General features: G+C 39.0%; 1 protein-coding gene across 1 annotated transcript; it reads right to left on the reverse strand.

Moving 5' to 3' along the window:
- Positions 1-1330: 1330 nt before the first annotated feature.
- Positions 1331-5027, reverse strand: LOC310923173 (cryptic protein-like; the record flags this gene model as incomplete). Its single annotated transcript, XM_083884322.1, has 6 exons — positions 4959-5027; positions 4743-4792; positions 4453-4629; positions 3479-3593; positions 3263-3372; positions 1331-1443 (listed from the first exon to the last, which is right to left on the reverse strand). The coding sequence occupies exons 1-6, from the start codon at positions 4979-4981 to the stop codon at positions 1331-1333; spliced, it is 588 nt and encodes a 195-aa protein (XP_083740448.1). The 5' UTR covers positions 4982-5027.
- Between the last annotated feature and the right edge of the window lie 12818 nt (positions 5028-17845).

The raw sequence follows: 17845 nt of genomic DNA on the forward strand, positions 1-17845 counted from the left end.
TTAATTATCCCAAGAGGGTCTGTGGTAACACAGCTTGATGGGTACAGACCAATTAGTGTGAAATAATGAGAAAAGGACCAATTTTAGTCTAGTGTGTCTTATGTGCAGAGTGAGAAGCACAAGTCTAGAGTTTGGAAAGGAGATGTATGAATACTTGCAGTAATTAACATGAATTTTTTTTACACAATGACTCATTATAAAAGCTTGCCTCTGAGTAGTCATAAATTTAAAGGCAGGCACTATATTACATCATTTGCTGGTATTGCATCCTTTTCTGCCTAAAACCTGAATTGTCTCGTTTTGCAGCACCAAATAAATAGAAGTATTTAAGAATTAAATAAACTTTTAAAGGACATTAAGAATCTTCTTCACCTGTAATGTCTTTTTAGTCAATAAAATTATGAATTTGTTTCTATGTGGTACCTCCACTTTAAAAGGATGAAGATACATTTTAGTTTTATCTTTGCAATTTTTTTCAAAACAAACCTGTTTCTGCTTTATAAACTTGCATTAAAATGAACTTAAATGTTCAAATATTTTGTATTTCACAGTGTAGATATACTAATTTTTAAATTATATATAAATCAAGACCACTTTGCTATAGAAAAAGTTGAACAAAGTTGCTCTTTTGCTGTCATTTTAAAAAAAAGAGACTCATATTTCTAGGATATGAAGAAAACCTCTAGGAGACAAATAACCTTCACTTACGCACTCTTAATGCGCATATGATTCCTGCCAAGCAGATTGTGCATGTATACAATTTTGCTGTAATAAATAAGAATAAAAACTGAAAGACTATGTAACTTTTATAGTTCTCTATATTCAGGCTTGAAAGATACCTACTCTTAAACCTTTCCTTATGTCAACAAATTTCTACCCTGTGCTTTTCTTACAAGATAAAATACGACAAATGGTAGATGTGAATTTTCAAGTTTAAATAAAGGTAAACATAAATTTTTCAGAAATGAAATCAGTTTTATTTGTTAAAAGATTTGTACTGCTTACAAAAGAAATTACTATAACTTACAATATTTCACGCATAGAATATTAGGGGGCGATTGCTTCCAATGGAAGAGCAGTATTTTGGAAATAAAAAATCGTTAGAATCAGACATTGATAATAGTATTAATATAATATAATAATAAATACTTCACACTCATATAATCTCAATTTATAATAACCCAGTTATTTCAGCATTAACTGATACATCTCAGTCTGCCTCCAACATGCAGGTCAAAGGTCTTCTGTAGTTCATAGAAGAAATGTATGATTCATGGTAAGGTTTATATCAAGGCTGAGTATTTCCCCTTGTCCAGTTCACAACTGCCAGCTAGCAGAACTTCAGGACGATGGTGAGCAGGCAAGTGACTGAAAACACCGTTTGCTGTAATCTTAAACCATTAGAATACAGTCCAATAACTTCCTCTGTTTCTGATTTCAGATCTTAAAAGAAATAAAATCAAGAAAATAAAATGGTTAATGAGTAAACATGTAAATTTGAAAACACAAGGATTTTCAACCTACTTGAATAGTCCTCTGACATCTCACAGGTACTTAAGTTAAAGGTATCAGCTGTTAAAGCCAATCAAAGGGACTATTCTCAGGGGAGAGATGTAAATAGATGTCCCATCAATGATCGTTTGAGGAGCAACTGATAGCACTTATCAGCTCTAGCAGGCATTAATCTCAGAATAATCAAAAGTAAATACCAAGCAAAAGCAAGAGGAAGAACTTCACAAGAGGTAAGCACTCAAGCCTGAATGTCAGCTTTTAACCCTTCCTTTAACGAGGGACTTTGCTTTCAGCAAAAGCAGAGAAGTCATATCCTCCTGTACGTGTGAAAGCCACAGAGTCCCGGCTCAGAGGATTCTCCACTGAGATCTTTATTGTCTTTCTTAACCTGAGCTCAAGAGGAGTAAGCAGCAGACTGCTTTTACAGAGCATGGGGAGACCCTTTATATCTTTTCCTCCTGTAATGAGCAACAATAGGGCTGATTTAAAGATGAAAAAGATGGGAATGTAAAGAATTTAATGAGCAGGCTATGTGCCACATATACCACAAACTGCTCAATAGAGAAAAGTTCATGGAAAACGTGGTCCTGGTGGATTTTTTTTTTTTTTTTTTTTTTTTTTTTGGACTTACAGAGATAGGAATGTCACCTTTCTAATGTTTTGATTTGCATCTGAGTTGCTGCTACAACTCAGAAGTCACAGCTTCAAGGCACTGCTACTCAAGTAGGAATCTTGTCAGGAAACAAGACCGTGCTTGGGGTGCAAATGAATCTTGAAACTCTTTAGGTTTGTTGTTTTTTAACCCTGCTAAGTAGTGATGTTGGCACAACTGAAGGAAAGCACAAGATGAGATTGAGATATTATGGGTGGAAAGGGAAAGCGAATTTTGCACTGATTTTGCTACTGAAGAGAAAATTTGGTTATTAAATTATTTTTACTGATCTCAAGAGTATTGAGAACAGTCTGGATCAGTCAGTTCTCCATGGAAAATATTACCAGTATGGCAATTCTTTAAATTGGTAGGATAGCTGATTGTTTTCAAAAATATTCAACCATTTATTCAGGGAATTTCACAGGCTGATATAGAAATACTTGACTTACAATGATATGGTGCTTTTGAGGAGAGTAGGTGGCACTACTTACACTGATCAGGATAATAGCTACATAATTTTTTGTGCGGAATGTGTTCAGTCTTAAAACTCATACAAGAATATTCTTAAGATTGAGATGAAGATCTTTAAAAAATATTCAGATTAGTTTTGTGTCATTTATATATGTATGATTATGGATGATTCTGCGTGCTAAATAGACACAACTTTTTCCTCTAGTGACATACCAGTTTCTAATTCTAACACACCAGTATACACTATTTTTTTTCTCTTTATCTAAGAAACATGTTTGTGTGCTTGGATTCAGTTTAGTTGTAGAAATTGTCCTGGTTAAGTGGGAAGTCATAGATGTACATATTTTGCAGAAGAGAGAAGTATTTAATCTCTGTAATCTTCAACTAGAATGATGGGAAGTTTCCTAGTGTACAGAATTCTGAATATCTTAGAGTGTCTTATGTGATGTATTATACAGTCAAGAGCAGTGCTTTTTACTGTCTCACTAATGCATTCTCTGAAGCAAAGCAACTCACTGTACAAGCCCTACTAGTGCCCATACAGCAAACTCAGAGTACCTCACCACTGCAGAAGGCAATTCTGTCACCCATGGGATAAAAAATGCTTGACTTAATGTAATGTCTTACCACAGTTACTGTGCAACGTTTCTGAGAGACAGTGCAGTGTGCCATAGGCACACCGACAAAGCCAGCAGTCCTTCAGCACCCAGACGCCGTGAGCAATGCTGCCGCAGTTACTGTCAACGACAAGGGAAACATTTGGTACATCCCTGAGCCCACCACAGAAAATAACTATCCAGAGCATCACACTCATCTCTTCTGACTTTGGTCTGGTTTTCTTACCTTTTTCGCTTATCATGTTCACAGTATCTGCCAGTGAAGTGCTTTGAGCAGGCACAGAAGGTTCCCAGGATACAAGTCCCTCCATTCTGGCAGCAGTGTCTGTTCAGTTTTTTACCTGCAAGACAATATTACAGAGGTTAACAAGCGTCTCAGGGGCTCTGAACCTCACCTTTTTCTCACTTGTTCTCTCAAGTCTCTCCAGTTCCTAAAGTCTCTTAAGGATATCTAGTTTTATTGTCTTTAGAGACAATAAAATTATATGCCTGTTAGGAGTGTTTGTTCAGCTAAATCCAGTTTGTTTAGTTAAGGATTAGAAACAAGCTACTAGGGATTACAGGATGGTGAAGAAGCAACGCCTGGCAAATTCTGTAGCAGCAGCATGTGTTTAAGTGAAATACTTCACTTTGACAGATGCAGGTTTCAATCACACTAAGAAATAGGGAATTTTCACTGGGAAGTGATGCTTATTTTTGAATAAAGAGTTTTGTTACTGGGAAGTTACTTGGTTTTGAGGCGGGGGGAATGCTCCCTTAAGCCTTTTTCAGAGTCCTGGGATTGAGCACCAATCTAAAAGTTTATACATATGGGAGGAAACAGAATACTTCTTTTCCCCTGCCTTCAAGCAGCTTAAACCCTCTTTTATAGAATTCACATTTTTATAGTCATGAAATACCGTGAATTTTAAAAAATGAACAGAATGTTACAAGATGCTCTTGTAAACAAAAAGGCCCAAACACTTTTTCGTTCTTAGTACCTTTCCTTGTTTTTCTTTAACACATTTTGCAAATGAGAGATCTTCAGTTCTACCTTAAATTTTTTATCACCGTTTACTAAGTGGCCATGGGTATAATATATATGGGTGGCCGCAGAAAACCATCAGGCTGGCATCTTCCAGGACAACAGTTAAAACATTACCATATTATATTTTTAAAAAGTAATTTTATGTCATTGTTTACAAAAATAATGTTACCTACTCTCCGTAATTCCAGTGAAAGGTACAAATGACCTGGAACTCTGTTGCTTTCTACTTTCATAGCTTTGATTCATGTCACTGAGCGCATATACAAAGGTCCCTTCGTTCTTGGGCTGCTGCTTTTGTGCTGTGGTATTTAGAGTTTTCATATCTTCTTTACGTTCTTCGTTTTCAGGGCCTTGACAAGAAGCGCAAATATGTACATTTTTATAGTTTATAATGAAGAAAGGCATACTGTAAATGTAGAAGGAAAACACAGCGGGGAAGGGAGACACATGAAGTTTCCCTTACCTTTTTCTAAATGAACAGCCTGCCAGACCAGAGTCACAGTGAAAAGAATTCTGGCAAAAATAAAGAAAAAGAGAGAGAGAGAGAAAAAAACGAAACCAGAAATAAGTTTGTGCTAATAAGGTACAAACACTAAAACGAATGGTGGATATTTGAACTTTTTAACTGAATAAGCATCTCTACCTAGAGAAGGTCCCCTGGCATCTCAAACGAACTTACCTGACATTATTTCCCCAGTACATTTTCTTGCAGCCCGAAGTAGCCGTGATGCTCCGGGAGGGCTTGAGCAGAAGGAGGGTGGTCCAGAGCCCTTCACTTACATGCAGTCCTCACGCCGCAGACACCGATGGGGAGGGAAAGCGGGGCTGACGGAACTTTGCTCCGGCTGTGCAGCTCACAGCCAGGCTCGGTGGCCAGCCGTGCGGCTGTCTGAGCCCTGGCCGGGCACCGAGAACACCCTGCGGACTAGGACTCTCAGGCCAGCCCCCCATTTACAGGCGCTGCTGGAGGGTGGAGCAAGGTGGGGGCACCTACTGCTGCGGGGGGCGGGGAACTTAAGGGCCCATGAGCACAACAAAAGGGCACAAGGTCCAGTGTTTTTATTTCTCGAGACAGAAAACTTTGTACCACCATATACTGCATAGGAAAAACAAATAATCAAGCAAACAAATGTACTACAGAACTGCAATAGGTATATCATAAACTGGAGCAGGTATATATAACAAAATTTTAAAAGCCTCAGATCTACCTATATGCCTTGTCTCTGTCAGGGTTTTCTGCCAGGGATCTGCTTTATGAGATTGTGCTACTTTGCAGCAGACATCGTTAAAACCTGCTTTAGAGATTTCTACTAAAAATACTGGAAAAAACAGTAAGGTCTTTGAGAGAGGATTGTTGTCTCACCAGAGCTGTTAATAACCTTTTGAAACATTTCTGAAAATTTTTACTGTTAGTAAAATTAGGCCCATTTGTGGGTATTCTTGGTCTGAGTTTATGCACTATCAGTAGATACCTAGATATAATTTACTGTCTGTACTGAAATGGTCTAGGACCACTCACATGGCTTTGCTATGGCTCATTATCATGAGCAAAAAGACCTGCATCTGAGCAATGCTAAAAAAGCAGCTCTGGGCAGGCAGTTCTCATCACATTCCTACGTTTTGTACCATCCAGTGTACATGACCTTTACTTAAGTTGTGGCAGGAAACTTCAGCAATACAACTAGTTTTGTTTTGTAGGGGCGTGTAGAAGAGGGATGTTTTCACTGTGTCACTGCAAACCAAGCTTGGGCAAATTTCTGCAAACTGTGTTGCTGCAAACACATCAGAAGTATGGGTCAGACCTTCACTGAAGAAACGGCTGCACTGACTAAATTATCATCCCTTGTTTGTAAGTCCCTGTGGCTGTCACTTGTTGGATTTGCCCCATCTGAACTAATGGTTTGGAAGCTGTGATAACTTCTCATCCAATTTGGTACAAAGGCTGGCTTAATTTACAAAGATAGCTGTCCTAATGAAAGTCACGCTCTTGGCACTAAAGCAGATGGAGAGTGTTTTGAAGACATGTTCTCTTACACAACTGTACATCGCAGGAGTAACAAGCAAGAGAAGTGGGAAACTATTGTGAAATTAGAAAACTATGGTGTAATTGCTATCATGGAAACACTGGGAAAAGTCATTCAACTGGAGCACAGCAATCAAGAGCTACAAGCTATTCAGAGGCTCTTTATCTCCAAATTGAAGACAGCTGGATTTAATGGATGGACAGTGCAATGGATGAGGAGTTGGCTGTCTCTCTGGATGCAGCCAGAGTTGTGGTCAATGCTTCTGTATTGAGGTGGAGGCTGGTGATGAGTGATGTCCTTCAGGATCTGTTTTGGGAGCACTGCTCTGCAATGTCTGCCTCAATAACATAGACACTGGGATCGAGTGCACCCTCAGCAAGTTTGCAGATGACACAAATCTGAGCAGTGCAGTTGACACAGCAGAAGGATGGGATGCCATCCAAAGGGACCTGGACAAGCCTGAGAATTGGGCCCATGAGAATCTTGTGAAGTTCAACAAGTCCAGGTGCAAGGTGCTGCACCTGGGCTGGGGCACTCCCAGACATGAGCACAAACTGGGAGAAGAACTTATTGAGAGCATCCTTGTGGAGTTGGGATTCTAGAAGATAAAAGCTGGACCTGATCCAGCATGGTGTATTGCATACCAGAAAGCCAAATGTATCCCGGGCTGCATCAAATATGTATACAACAGGTTCTGCTCTAACCTTCCTAGACCCTACCTGGAACACTCCATTCAGCTCTGGGGTCCCCAGCACAGGAGGGATGTGGACCTGTTAGAATAGGTCCAGAGGAAGCCACAAGGTGTTCTGAGGGATTGAGCACCTCTCCTATGATGACAGGCAGAGAGATTTGGGGCAGTTCAGCCTGGAAAAGAGAAGGCTCTGGGAAGACCTCATTAAGATCTTCCAGTACCTTAAGGGAACTTGTGAAAAGGAGGGTGAGGACCTTTTTTTATGGTGAGATAATAACAGGACAAAGGAAAAACTGAAAAAGGGAAGCTTCAGATTAGCTATTAGAAAGATATTCTTTACTATGAGGGCATGGAGGCACAGGTACAGATTGCCCAGAGAAGATGTGGTTTACCTATCCCTGCTGGTGTTCAAGGATAGGCTGGATGAGGCCCTTAGCAATATGATCTAGTGGAAGATGTCCCTGACTATGACAGAGAGCTTGGAACTCAATGATGTTTGGGGTCCTTCCAGCTCCAGCACATTTTGTGATTCTATGATGACACCGTCTTTCATGTCTCCTGTGGGTACACTGGTCCTCAACAAGAGGACAGAAGAACATTGCTGAAGATTTAAAATGGCTGTTTCTGCATGGAATGTTTACAGAGTGTGCTCTGCCAGGCTACACCAATCTCAGGGGATAAGGCATTTCCAGTGCTCTACAATTATTGGCACCAACTGTTCTAAGCTCAACCATTTTCTTGTAGATACAGGCTAACCATTTGGCTTCATGGCATCTTGTTTCATGGTGTGCTTCATGTTTATTACCAATTTATTTAGATCAAGCTATATTCTTGTCCCAGACTTGTGTTGAAATACCATGCCTTTTAGAATTGGGAGTCTGTGATGTACAGCTGTGTGCAATTCAGCTAAATCAGCACCAGAAATTTTTATCTTAACATTTGTGGGTAAGATGTTTCACAGAAAACATGTTATAGTAAAAATCACAACATGTTAATTCAGGAAGGGATTTTGGTTTTCCTATCTTAAAGAGCAGCAGCTTTGACATATTAGTCTCACCATTATGCTGTCTGCCTCTAACTGCTATGATTGGCAAGGACTTCTAAACTAAACATATTAAAGTTTAGACGCTTGCTTAAAAGCTATCATATTTTAAAGGACTGACATATCAGTAGATACTGTTCTGAATTAGGACTATGAAATGTTTCACACAAATAAAAGAGATGTCATTTTTTGCATGTATTCAGAAAATGTATATATTATCCAAATGTTTACTTTTGGAAAATACTTACGATTTGAACAACTCTTGTTTTAATCTGAGTTCTCTAACTGGATAACAGCACTAGTATTTTGACTTTAAAAATAAAAGCTAGTACATTAGAAAAAAAATATTAACTTTCAGTTAGGTCTAACTGGTAGTATCACTTTATGTTACAATATTCAGATGCTTAAATGTGTCATTTACTATTTAGCTTCTTGTTTTTCCTTTCCATAGATGGAAGGGAGAAAAAACATAAAAAGAGGTAACTAAATGCAGGAACAACATACTTTTTTTTTTTTTGTTGTTGTTTTTGTTTTTGTTTTGTTTGTTTGTTTTTGTTTGTTTTGTTTTGTTTAAGTCCAGTGTCAACATAGTTGCCCTGGAGAGATTTTGTGTACCAAATTCCCAGCCTTATACTAGAGGTAACATTCAAAATGCAGCTGCTGGTGAAGAAATACTGATCAATTTTCACACCCGGTGCCATTTACTTAAGATCAGAAGTCATTCCTGTAACTGCAAGAGCTAACAACCTGGGAGAACTGTAAATTGGTAAAAATTTTTTGCTTTTGATACCTTGTCTTCCTTCTCCCTATAGCCTCACCATCCAGGCACACATAGGAATGAAGACAGAGAAGACTGCTCAGATGCTGCTGTTGCCTGCCTGCACCAGAGGTGAGATTGGTGTGACACTGCAGAAAAGTGCTGCTGTTTGTTGTTGACAGAATCTGCCAGAGAGTGATTGCTTCTGCTAGGGGATTTGTGAGGAACGGCAGTAAGGGTAGACACACTCCTTTTATCAGCTTCAAGTAAGATAAGAGTGGAGCCAACCAAAGCGTGGGTCCTGAGCATTTCAATCAAGCCCTGCATACACAGGAGATGGCTAACCATTAATTAAGGGTTGTTCAGCACAGTTGGTCCTGACAACAGATCTGGTAGCCTGTATGAGTAAATGTGGCAGGAAAATGTGGTGCTGCTTTATTGGTGCACAAAGTTCCTTTTGTGCTCGTGCCAGGAGCTGTGGCCTGCATCTTCTGGCACTCTCCCAAAATGCAAGTGAACCACTACCCTGAGAGCTGAAGTGTAGATAATACATGCTGGGTTTTGGTATATTAGTGTTTCATACCAACTGTATGGCTCTGTAGATACTCTCTATTTCTGAAAACTTCAGGATAAATAGATGCCTAAAGACTGGAGGTAGCATTGGAACAATCAGAAGCAAGGATGAAGAAAATGTGAGTGTTTCTGCTTTCCTGGGAGCACCTTAAAAACCTACTCAGGGTCGGCTCAACTCTGGCCAGTGCAGCCAAAATATCTGCTGACTAGAAATCCTTGGATGCCAAAATTCCATCTTTGGGTTAGTACTAGATCTCTAATCACATTGGACAGTTAAATCAGCTATGCAGAATATTATGGAAAATAATGAAAATAATTAGACTCCATGAACATTTATTGAAAGCTTGCAGTTATAGACTTCTGTGAAGCAAAACTCTCAGTCAGGGTGACTTACAGTTCTCTGAGGAAAGGGAAGACCCTGGGCAATCTCAAAGACCCTGGGATGCCTCAGAGTGTGTTTAACACATTAAATGTTGAGAATAGTGGATAGAAAGACCTAATGCTATCCAGCCTGAGAGTTATTTATTTATTTTTTTATGATCTTTGGCTTGCTAGTAAGGCTTTTGACACTAACCCATTTTTTTTTTTTCTTTTCTTTCTAAAGGCTATGTAAAACTTCAACACAGTTGAACTGAATGATTTTTACAATATCACAGAACTTTGTCAACAGAGGCTGGTCAGACTAGCTCTTATTACTGTTGGGAATTTCTTGTAGGATCATGTAGAGGCTGCTGTTGTTGCCTCTGCGTTTCTGTGTGTGCTCGCACAGTGTGAATGAACAGTATAAATTAACCAAACAGCTTTTTTCACTCCATGTTAAGAATGGGTTACATTGGCTTAGTTGGAATTGGCCACTAATTGACTTAAGGAAGTAGTTAGATAATCCATATTGCGACTGGCACCACTTAACTAGTGCCACAGCTCCATGATGAACTTAAGTAGAATAAATGTCTGCTGCTGCTAAAAGGGTGAGTCCCATTTTGTCTTACACCACGGGTTGTTTGTACTTCCTTCCTCGTGTCATCACTGCTGTTTATGCAGCCATGAATGAGCTGAAGTAGGGAGTTTATCTGAATGAAAACTCAGCTTTGGGAAAAAAAAATTAGTTTTCTGCTGGATTTGTTCCCTGATGTGATTTGCCAGATGAACACTAGGAGTGGCAAAAACAGAAGGCAGGGAGAAGCAGCCATGGTTGTGTGATAAGCAGCCCTTTTCTGTAGCCAAGCTGATTTATAGCAGCTTAAATTGACTATGGAATGTGCAAATAAATTTCAGTTCCTATATTTAAATTGTTCTTCCCTTCTGTATGAAACAAACCATAGGAAATGTATTTGCTGATACCATACTGCCTTCAGTGCTCTCATCCTATTAGCATTATATACAGAGGAGTAGAGCAGTCATCCCACATCTCTCTGACAACATATGGATGAAGTTTAGTACAAATGAGAAGAGAGCAATATTACCAAATGAAAGGAAACATCTACAGGTCTCCCTTGGAAAGGCAACCTTACGCAGGTGTCATACAAAGATGTAATACAATGTCACAGATTGACACTAAATTTCTGGAATAAATCAAGTCTAAGAGCATTATGTTGCTTTTCCTTCCTTTAAGCCTAATGGTTAGTCATTAACAAAATACAATATGATTTTGTAAAGATTTTGTAATGAAAATAAATGTAGTTCACGTCTTTTGTGTAGAGAAAAAGAAAAAAAAGTTTGGCAGTACACATGGGAAGTGATTAAGAAGATCCAAGTTGTCCTCTGATGGAAAAGTTCTTTGGCAAATAAATCAACACCAAGATACTGGGAGACTGCGACTTTTTTGCTTCTTCTTCTTTTTCAAGTTTTAATATTTTATTGAAGAAAAACTAAATACTCAGGGAAATTTTGCACAATTATTTATTTTGAAGTTTGATAAGATGATGTTTTTAACCGTCACAGGCTCTGCAGAGAGACAGAAAGTTTTTTTGTTGAATTTGTAGTGTTGTGCTGTAATTTCTGGTTGAGTACACTTCTCTTCCATATTCTCTCTGGTGCATGTCTCTGTCTTGTTAACCATTCAGGAAGTTGTCTCAATATTTCAGTTTAAGAATGGGCTCTTTCTGTCTGCATAAAACTTACAAGTCTTGTGGTGTCTTGTTATGGGGCCATGTGGGGATACAGTATTAGTGCAATCATGCACTTAAGCTATATTTCTCATGTAAAATTACCTGAAAATCTGTCTTTACCATAGCCAAAATACAATTGCTTAAGTTTAATGGCATATTTGACCTGGCTCTGCAGTAATTTTGGTGCTGTCAGCTGAAACTAGAGTGAAATTTTTGCCCAGTCAAGTGATTTACCCTAGCAGTAAAGACAGAAACAATTTGAAGGTTGAATATATCTGTCAGTTTTCCCCCACTGTTTGGGGAAATTTGGACATATTTCCGTGTGGCTTAGCCTGCTGTTAACAGTGCTGCAGTAGGTTATGACCCCAGAAAGCTTTCTGGGTTTATGTGGCAAGATACAAACTATGAATTTCATAGCAGCCTTGAAAGAATCCCTGAGGAAGCAGTAATCCCACAGCCTAATTCAGGGATGGAGATGCATATCCCAGGCAGCCATGAATGGAAATCCCTGCATAGATCTTGCATTTGATCTTTAAGCTAGCCAAATATGCTGGCATTTCTTTAAGATGAAGCTACACATTAAAGCTGAAACAATGTTAGACGGCTAATTCCCAAGTCAAGCATATACTGAGATTTACATTGGCATTAGTGGCATTTGACCTCTTACAAGATGAATCAATTTGTTTACATGGAATAAACCATCTGGGTTTTTTTGGGTATTTTCTTTTTCTTTTTTCTCTTTTCTTTTTCTTTTTTCTCTCTTTTTTTTTTTTTTTTTTTTTTTTTTTTCTTTTTCTTTTTCTTTAGCTGGTTTTCTGAATTATGAACCGAAGCATCTCAGCAAGAGGTCCAGTGAGGAAAGGAGGAGTGAAGGAATTTGTGGCTGAGAGCTAGACATTGAAAGAAGGAGGTGGGCAGGACACCTTTTCAGGCATTACGAGCTATCAGATTATCCTAAAAAATACTCAGTACCTTTCTTCATCCTTCTTTTTCCCCCTCACTTGAATTCAAACCTGAAGTAGACAACAGCTTGTATGCATACAGATGCAAAAACCACCTTGCATAAATGGGTATTGCTGATGTGATATGTGTAAGGAATGGGTGTAACACTTCTTGGACTTAGCCTTGTTCTTGTAGCACTTGTAACCAGGGCTAGCAGGCAAAAATTAGAGATTCAGCAGTTATTTTATTCTGTGGTAATAGCACCTAAATGTTAGTGTCAATTTAAATAGCGACTAACCACTATATCATAATCTGTAGTTCTGTCAGCAGGCCAGCCCTTCCTTTTGTCTCCAGTCTATTGCTACACTTGAGAGATCCTGTCCTTTGTGCCAGCCCTTGATTCCAGCTTGGCCTTGGCCCAACAATCCAAAATATGCTCTGTGTGACACTGTTTGCAGATGGCCTATGCTTGAAGTGAGAGATGTATTTTGAAGCTGAACTTCTGCCCTACAATGGCTTCGTTTCAGCTCCATGGTAGATAGAGAACTGCAAGAACTGAATTGGAGCTATGGAGGTCAGCATCTCTAAAAACCATTCTTATGCCGTAGACATAGTACCTATATATTATGTTTGGGAAAAGCTGCAAAACCAAATTTTAATATCTTCATCCAGGCATTCAGAATGAGTTGCTGTCTCAAAGTGCAATTTGCAAAGTTTCTAGGCTGTGGGTGTTAGGCACAGTATGTGTACCGCTCCTGAGGAAAAAGGTATCATATGATAAAGAAAAAGCTATAAACCCCATGAGTGACATCTGGAATACAAGGGTTATTTAAAGGAATTAGATTATACATGGAGCTCCAGAAGGAAATGATCTCTCTCTCTTTCAGCAATGGTTGACTCCAGCATGCTGGAGGGGTCTATGCTGGAAGTGGAATCAATGTGGGAGAAGGCAAATGCAAAGGTTGGATCTACTCAGATAGAGTCATGCTTTTAAGTAAAGAGCACATCTCAACATACTGTTGACTTGAGGATTGGTCTTCTGCCATCACTTTTCCCTTTTGGCTTGGGGAGAGTAATTACAGATTTTTAAAAAAGTGGATGGTGTAGTTCCATAACCTTTTACTTAATGCAAATAGTAAAACTTTTATTTTTCAAGCTATATGGTGAGAGGAAGCAGCTATGAGTAGCATAACTAATTATGACAAACTCTCCCTGATGGCATTTGTTGTTTGAGAATGGAGAGATGAATTGTGAAAACCCAATTTTCTAGGTACTCTTCAGGTTAAGAATGTAACATTGGGATTGTAGGCAGTCACTCTACCATGGGAACCAGTGGTTTTGGCATGAACATTGTTAATATGACTCCCTGAAGCCTGTAGAGTAGAAAAGTCTGAGTCACCTAACACTGGTATTTTGTAAGCAGTTATGTTAACGATGTGATTGCTATAACATTAAACATTCTGATGAGGTATTTCTTTAACCAGGAATGGTAAATTAAGAGAAGTTTTTTTCTGGAACACAACTGTTCTTAATTATGAGGGCTATGAAAGGCACAAGACAGGATGCCTGCTGCAGTTTCACACTGTGATATACACCTATATATTAGCGCTATTTTTTTTCTCCCAGAAAAGCTGATTTTTATGAGCTCTCTGACTTCTCCTCTCATAAACCCTGTCTCCTCAGCTGTCCCGCCAGATCAATATGGTCATCATTCACAGCAGAGTAAAGATCAAAGTTTCCAATTATTTAATTTAAATCTGGTCCTTTTGTATATCAAGCATAGAGAGCAGCATCACAAAAAATTTGAATTGACATGACCGTATTTAAAGGAATTCTTCATCCATATGCTCTGCTTGTTTGAATATGGCACACCTGAATGACTGAAGAAGAAAACAGAACTACTGGAAATATGGTAATTTTTCAGTAGTGTTCACCTTAACCAACTTTAGGGTTAAAAAAAAAAAAACGAAATTGAGCCACTTTAATAGATTACCATGAGTCTCCAAGTGACATAGAATCCTCAAATGAGAACTCAGTGTGTGTGCATTTTGATAATGTAGTTTTGTGTGTCTAAAAATGAAAAAGAAATAGCTGGGGAACTCTAGGGAGCAATAAACTTTATCTTAGGCAATGGCAGCAAGAAAATATCTGCAAATTCAGGATGACTTTACAGTTTGAGTTGAGTGTGTGTTTAACATTTATGGTGAAACTTGGTCTGGCTTAATTCATTTCCACTGGTGCATAGTGGTTGCTCTGGGAACAGTCATAAATTTCCTTTTTAAGTGAAAATCTACAATTTTCTCTGTTAAATCTTCCTGTGTTTACAGGGACACAGGAAGATTTCCAGGAGGCTGTCAGTGGTTCATCATTTAGAAAACTGCCCTTCATTTCCACACATAAAAATTGACAAGACAAAAATGTTTTCTTTTCTTAGTAAATTGTGCTGATGCTTATCTAGTGATATAAAATCTCTTTCTTGGTCCTTTCTCTGGTTATGTGTGTATTTGTAACAGGTTAAATCTATTCAGTGGAACAGATTTTGCTCACAAGGATAAAGCCACAAGCACTTGTGGGAGAGAAACACAATCCCTGATGTAGGTGAAGGAATCCTATCATCATTATACACTGTCTTATATATGAAGTGTTATATTAGCTGGAGCCAATCACACTGAAGCACCCCTGTGACAAATCTGATAAATACTTGCTTACATGTGTCTTATATGCTGTTGTCAAAATTATACCTGCCTTCTATAAATTACTGCAAAACATCTGGGAAGAGAATTAGCAAATTAGATGCAGAGCTACATTAGTGAATATTTAGTCTAGCACTGCTTTCTGGGTCATTTTAGCAGCCACATAATGATCTGATCCAGTGCCCACATATGCGTGCCTGACCTCGAGTGATCACATCATGATAATTTTTATGTGTCTTGTCTTCACTGTCATTTTATTCTGAGAGAGCTCTCTCCAGTTAGGCTTGTGTTTTCCCTAAAAATTCCACAGCTGAGGACATAGATGTCTGCTGAGGTGAAGCCACATTGCTATGTTAATTATTTAGGGACTGGCTGGAGTTTTTCAGGGTGCTGTTTGAATCATGATGATAGGCCATTCCTCTTCTTTGGCCCCGTGTTAGGATTGGAGGCTAATGTGTGTGTCTTCCTGCACTAACTATCAAAGTGAGTTGTTTTGCTTTTTTTAACCCCTTCCTACACTGTCTGTGCTGGCAGACTGGTCGGTATTTATCACAGTGGCTGAAGATTCATCAGGATGTTTCAAGGTCAACCTCTCACCAGTCAATGTAATTTGCATTTTATGTTTCTGCTGGACATCACCAGTTCTGAGTTTGGCTGCTGTCAGCCAGGGCCCTGCCATTATCTAGGACTGTGTTAGAATAGATGCAGCCAACTGATGACAAGTAAGAAAGTCTTTGCTCTATAAATGCTTATAGATTATTAGGTTCTCAGAGCAACACCTAGCATCATGATTTTAAGTTAACATGGGAGAATAAGGGAAATAAATAGCTACCTTTCAAAACAATGATCTACCTGCTGATCCCAGTTCTTGATCTTCAGCCTTGTTTTTCTTTCTCTTGGACTGAGTTGTCTCTATTCTCTCCCCCAAAATGGCCCCAGTGTGAACATTTTGGTGCAGTGGTGTGTATCCCTCACAGGCTTGTGCATGGGAATGCAGATGTCAGTAAGTGCCTGTGCCTGCTGTCCTTCAGGCTCTGCAGAGGAGCGTGGCCGGGCAGGGATCAGCAGAAGGTCTCAGAAGTGCACAGAGTTACTCTGTACAAAGTTAGTCCAGCTTTTCATTAGGAACTGAGAGTTTTGCAGCATTAGGACCTTTGGGGGAGCATCTATAACCTTCTGCAGATCAAAGGACCAGAACAATATCTCATTTTACACGAAACATCTCTTTCAATGAGCCATGCCACTTCTTGTTCCCTTACGTCCACTTTGTAACATTCCTGCTAACAAGAGACTTTTATATATATTTACACTAACAAGACAATGCCAAGCATATTCAAAAAGTATTTTGGGAGATTTGGTTTTACAGGGTCCCCCTTTACAGACTTTGAATGTCTCCCCTCTCCTCCAGCTGTGAAAAGTCTCCCCATGCATAAGTTGCCATCTCAGGAGGTCTCAGTCTAGCAACTCCTAATACTGTGTGGCAATATTAGACAAAAAGCATTGTCTAATGAAGAAATTACACTTAAAAGGGAAAAAAAAATTAGACAAATCAGAGGGACTACTGGATTACTTCAGTGATGCATAGAGAGAAAAGGAGAAATAATATATATTCCAAGGTGACAAAACCTGAAGTCTGTATGCTATGCTACCACATACGCTGGATATAGTTAATTTGTTTTGGGTGAGTGATGCTTGATGCTCAGACCACACAAGGCAATGCCAGTGGGTGTGGCATTAATGCTGCAGGCTTGCTTTTGCCACAGGATTCCACTATGCTCCAGTGCAGTTCTGAGAAGCTAAGTTTTCTGGTGTGATGTTATCACAGAACAGGAGGGATTGAATGTGAGTTTTAAGTTGCCTGTGTGTAATCAGCCTGACATGAAAAGACTTCAGGCCAGAGATCAGTGAAACTATGAGCAAGAATTCCTGGTTTCTACTCAACTTCACGTCTTGTAGAGAGTGACTTGTGTGTGAATTTTTAAATGAAAAGAGTGAGGCAGATTGACAAAAGATTTTGCAACAATTTATTTTCCAGTCTGGTCACTTTCTCCCTTCTTGCTTACACCACAGCTTTCCAAACACTTAGGTAGCCTGAGAGGAAGGTGAAGCACATGGTGGAGACTGGGGGAAGGAGGAGAGGAAATGGGAATATTCATAGTTGTTATTGCTCCTGCAAGGGAAAATGAACCTATAGTAGGGAGTAAAAGACAGAAAAAACACAACCAAATTGAAAACAGTCCATTGCCAAAAATTCAAATAAAGGGTTGGTTTTGCTTTTTTAAAAACAGGCTCCTACTGTCAATGTAGCTTATACTCTGTAAAGTTTTCATTCCATCAGAAGTTATGTCCATTCCCAAGTGTCCATTTAGCAAAAAGAAGACTCATCTTTGGAGGGAAAGATAAAAAATAAAATGCTCTGTGTTTGCGACAGGTAGAATTTCTGGACTTGCATAAAGGTACCTTCAGGCAGCCATTCCACGAGTCTGACAATAAGCATGCAGTCTGTAACTATGGTTGTTTGGAAATGTGACAAATTGGAGAGGGCTCATTTTCTAAATGAGATGCTGTGGAAATGTATTGTTTTGACAGAGTATTGTTCAGGAAAAAGGACTCACCTTCAAAAAAAACAAAATGCCTTGACAGTTGAAGCTCTCAGCTGGGATTTGTGAGATCTAGATTTGAATTCCTACTTTTTCTGATTTAGCCTAAGGAATGGACTCAGACTTTCCTAAAATC

This window comes from Zosterops lateralis (genome assembly GCF_965231275.1).
Source record: "Zosterops lateralis genome assembly, chromosome: Z".
Classification (NCBI taxonomy): Eukaryota; Metazoa; Chordata; class Aves; order Passeriformes; family Zosteropidae; genus Zosterops; species Zosterops lateralis.